This window comes from Pollachius pollachius (assembly GCF_949987615.1).
Source record: "Pollachius pollachius genome assembly, chromosome: 11".
Taxonomy (NCBI): Eukaryota; Metazoa; Chordata; class Actinopteri; order Gadiformes; family Gadidae; genus Pollachius; species Pollachius pollachius.
The window spans coordinates 7,437,019-7,440,349 of record NC_136944.1 but is presented as its reverse complement, the minus strand read 5'-3'; the positions used below and the strand labels follow the sequence as shown (position 1 = coordinate 7,440,349).

Below are 3,331 nucleotides of genomic sequence, written 5' to 3'. Positions count from 1 at the left end.
ACAAACATACATACACACAAACACAAAAACGCACACACACATACACACAAACACACACATACCCACACACCGTGTTAATAGCCACCAGCAGCCGTCGGTAAGGGTTCTTTAACATGGTGGCTATGGATTGCTGCAGGTTCCTGGTTCCCGGCCAAGCTCTTAATGTTGCATTACAAGACATCAGGTACCCCTAAGACCTTGACCTTTTCCCCTTACACAAGTAACTCGCCGTACATAAAAACAACACACATTAAGTCTCAAAGGGAAGACCATCGCACTCTGTTCACGATTCACACATGACGTGGGAGGAAATGTCACATCAGATCTGTTTCATCCAAACGTTTGACCACTGATGTCATCGTATGACATCAGTGGACAACAACGTCAATGGTCCAACTTTATCTTCTTTGGGGCTGGATTATCCCTCTTCAATTGTAAAGTATTAAGAATATGTATTTAGAAATATTGATTTAGTGACTCGTGAGTGAAGTTAGTTATTCCTTACGATTATCATTAAATGCGATTCCTGATTCCACACTTCCTTCTCTGATAGTAGCAGTACTTAAACGCTGGTAAATTGCCAGTGTCGGACTCAGTCATTGTTCGTATTCCATCGCCATTCTACATAACAACTTAATGAGCTTCTTATGCCACCATTACGTCTTCCCATTATGCTGCCTCACTCCTAACCATCCCTGGAAGGAGGGATCCCTCTCTCCGCCCTCCTTCTAAAGGCTTTCTTTCTCCATAATTAAGGGAGTTTTTCCTGGCTCTTAGTGTAAGTAAAGCGTTGTGCGTTGTGGCCTGTGGAACCTTTTGAGGCTGGAACTGTGATTAAGGGCGACACAAATACAACTGACTTGATATGGATCTGAGAAGAATGGCTTCCAGTGTGTACTTACTAAAGACGGACAGACGTTAGATGAGTGATATTGATGGCTGATGTTACGCATGCGCAGGTAAGTTGTCCATACACCTGGTTTTAAACAACCATCCAGATGTCACATCTTCTGTATCGAGTCCTAATCATAAGACTAAATATTTGCAAATCTGTTGTATAATCAAGAATACATTTTGTGGATTGTATAGTTTGTTGCGCTGTGTTAATAAAATGTACATTAACAAGACCGCTTTATAATCCAAAATACATTTAGTGTATTGTTGTGTTGTGCCGGGTTAATAAAATTCACATTTACAATTCTGCTGTACAATCAAGAGTACATTTAGTGTATTGTTAAGTGTGTTGTGCCGGGTTAATAAAATTCACATTTACAATTCTGCTGTACAATCAAGAGTACATTTAGTGTATTGTTTAGTGTGTGGTTCTGGGGGATAGACTTGCCATTTAATGGGCGTGAGTCGTTAGCCTGCTCAACACCTAAGACCGTACTCTACTTCTGTCACCGTTTTCATGTGGCACAGGTTTTGGCATATTTTCCTAATAAAGCATCGCAGGTCCTACTGCTTACCTCGATAACAGAAATAAGCGTTGGCTGGTTCACTAGAATCCAAATCTATGAATATTCAAATTGGAATTAGCTTGCGATGCCTCACACCCCCTACCCCCCCACCCCTCCCCTCCTGCTCATCTACCTGTGCAGGAGCACCAAGCTGCACTAAGGCTCACCATGGCAATAGACCACCCAAGTCCCATGTCATCCTTCTGCCCAAATAAGGGGTTCCTGAACCCTGATTCCTGAAACTTCTTAACGGCCAAAAATGTTGTCTCAAGCTACCGAATGCAAACCCTGCCCTAGTGACTTGGGATATTTCTGCTGATATATGTATTGTTAACCTTAAAATATATAAGAAATGTATAATAAATATAAATATAAAGAAAATTAGTAAAAAGCTTTTTTTTTTTTGTAATTCTTGCAAGCCTAGTTTAGGATTTGATGTCCGGGATTGTACACTGTTGATTTCCAGCATAACAGGTTAGCTGTGAAAGACACACCCTTGCCCTGAGCCTAACAGAAGTTACCTTTTAAAAGATATATGGCCATAAGATAATATATGAAGATAGAACCATATGCTGTATTCCTTGTATTGGTCACACATACTCAAAGGACAACATGATAACAGAAAAGAGATACTGCATTAATATCCCCTTTAAAGAAAGCGTCATGGATCCAGTTGTAATGCAGATGTGATCAGGTGACGCCACACCTGGCTGCTATAGGTACAATACAAGGCTTAAGGGTTTTTAGGAACTAAGTGCATTGAGTGATGTGGATTAAACCGACTCTAGTAACGTGCCAGGGACAAGGAGATCTAGATGTATATACATATTCTATTATATTATATTCTGTTGTATTCTTCCCTATTATATTATTTTATGTTGCATTAAATACAATTATGCTTACATGCTTGATTGTAAAAAAACCTTTGATATTGCATAAATGTGCATGTGTTTATGTATGTGTATGCATGCATGAGGTTGTGTTTGCGTGCCTGTGTCTGTGTGTATGTATGCATGTGCTTGTGTATGCATGCATATGTGTGTGTGCATGTGTGTGCGCGCGAACACGTGCATATAACATATATGCACGTGTGTCCGTTTGGGGACGGAGGGGCTGTCAGGTGATGATCACCTACCTTCCAGACAACAGGTCCGCCAGAGGCCGGAGTGCGTCATCACCTCCTCGTTCTTGCGGCTCGTGTCGTTGTCGTTGGTGCTCTTCGTGCGGCAGACGCCGCGCGAGTACAGCCAGTAGTCTGTGCCGACCGCAATGGTCATGAGGCTGAAGGCGGCGAACGCGCCCACCGTCGTCACCAGCATCTGGACGCCGCGGTCACACATCAGCATCTTCATATAGGCGGCTCCTCTTCAGTCGTGTCTCTATCCGCGTGGTTCTGCTATACTCCTCGAGACACCACGACGCTCCGGGTGATCATGGAGAGGGGGGGGAAAAAAATACACACGCGGGGAATTCGGCGCTAACGCACGGAGTCAAACGGTGAAGCAGCGGGGGAGCGGGAGCGTTTCGTAGCCTAGTCTCGTGGCTCGCAAACCGGAGAGACCGTATATGGGCGCCAAGGAAGGGCTCGTGGCCGGGTGAAGCGAAGGTGAGGGGTGGGCTGCTGTCTGCTGGGTGGGCGTCGGGGTACTTTTCCCAGCAGATCAACACACACGTTGTTGTTGTTCTACCGTAAACCACTGCTCCTTAACAGTCACTGGTTCCAACGACGGTCTCGTTCGCTGTTATCAAGAAAAAATTGGATAAACCAAAAATAAATTGAGTCGATGCCACGTTCTCCTCCCCCCTCTTCCTCCTCGCCCCCCTTCGGACGGTGATGTGTTCCGTGTCCCAGTGGTGTGTGTGGACGGCAG

At 44.4% G+C, this 3,331-nt stretch overlaps 1 protein-coding gene across 1 annotated transcript in view; it reads right to left on the bottom strand.

The window, feature by feature from the left end:
- LOC307082237 (voltage-dependent calcium channel gamma-3 subunit-like) overlaps positions 1-2,812 on the bottom strand; it is a gene marked incomplete at both ends in the record, with an annotated part of 22,472 nt that extends 19,660 nt beyond the window's left edge. The window contains one exon of the mRNA XM_079745742.1: positions 2,596-2,812. Coding sequence (XP_079601868.1) covers positions 2,596-2,812 — 217 coding nt within the window. The remainder of the gene's footprint in view (positions 1-2,595) is intronic.
- Positions 2,813-3,331: the final 519 nt, after the last annotated feature.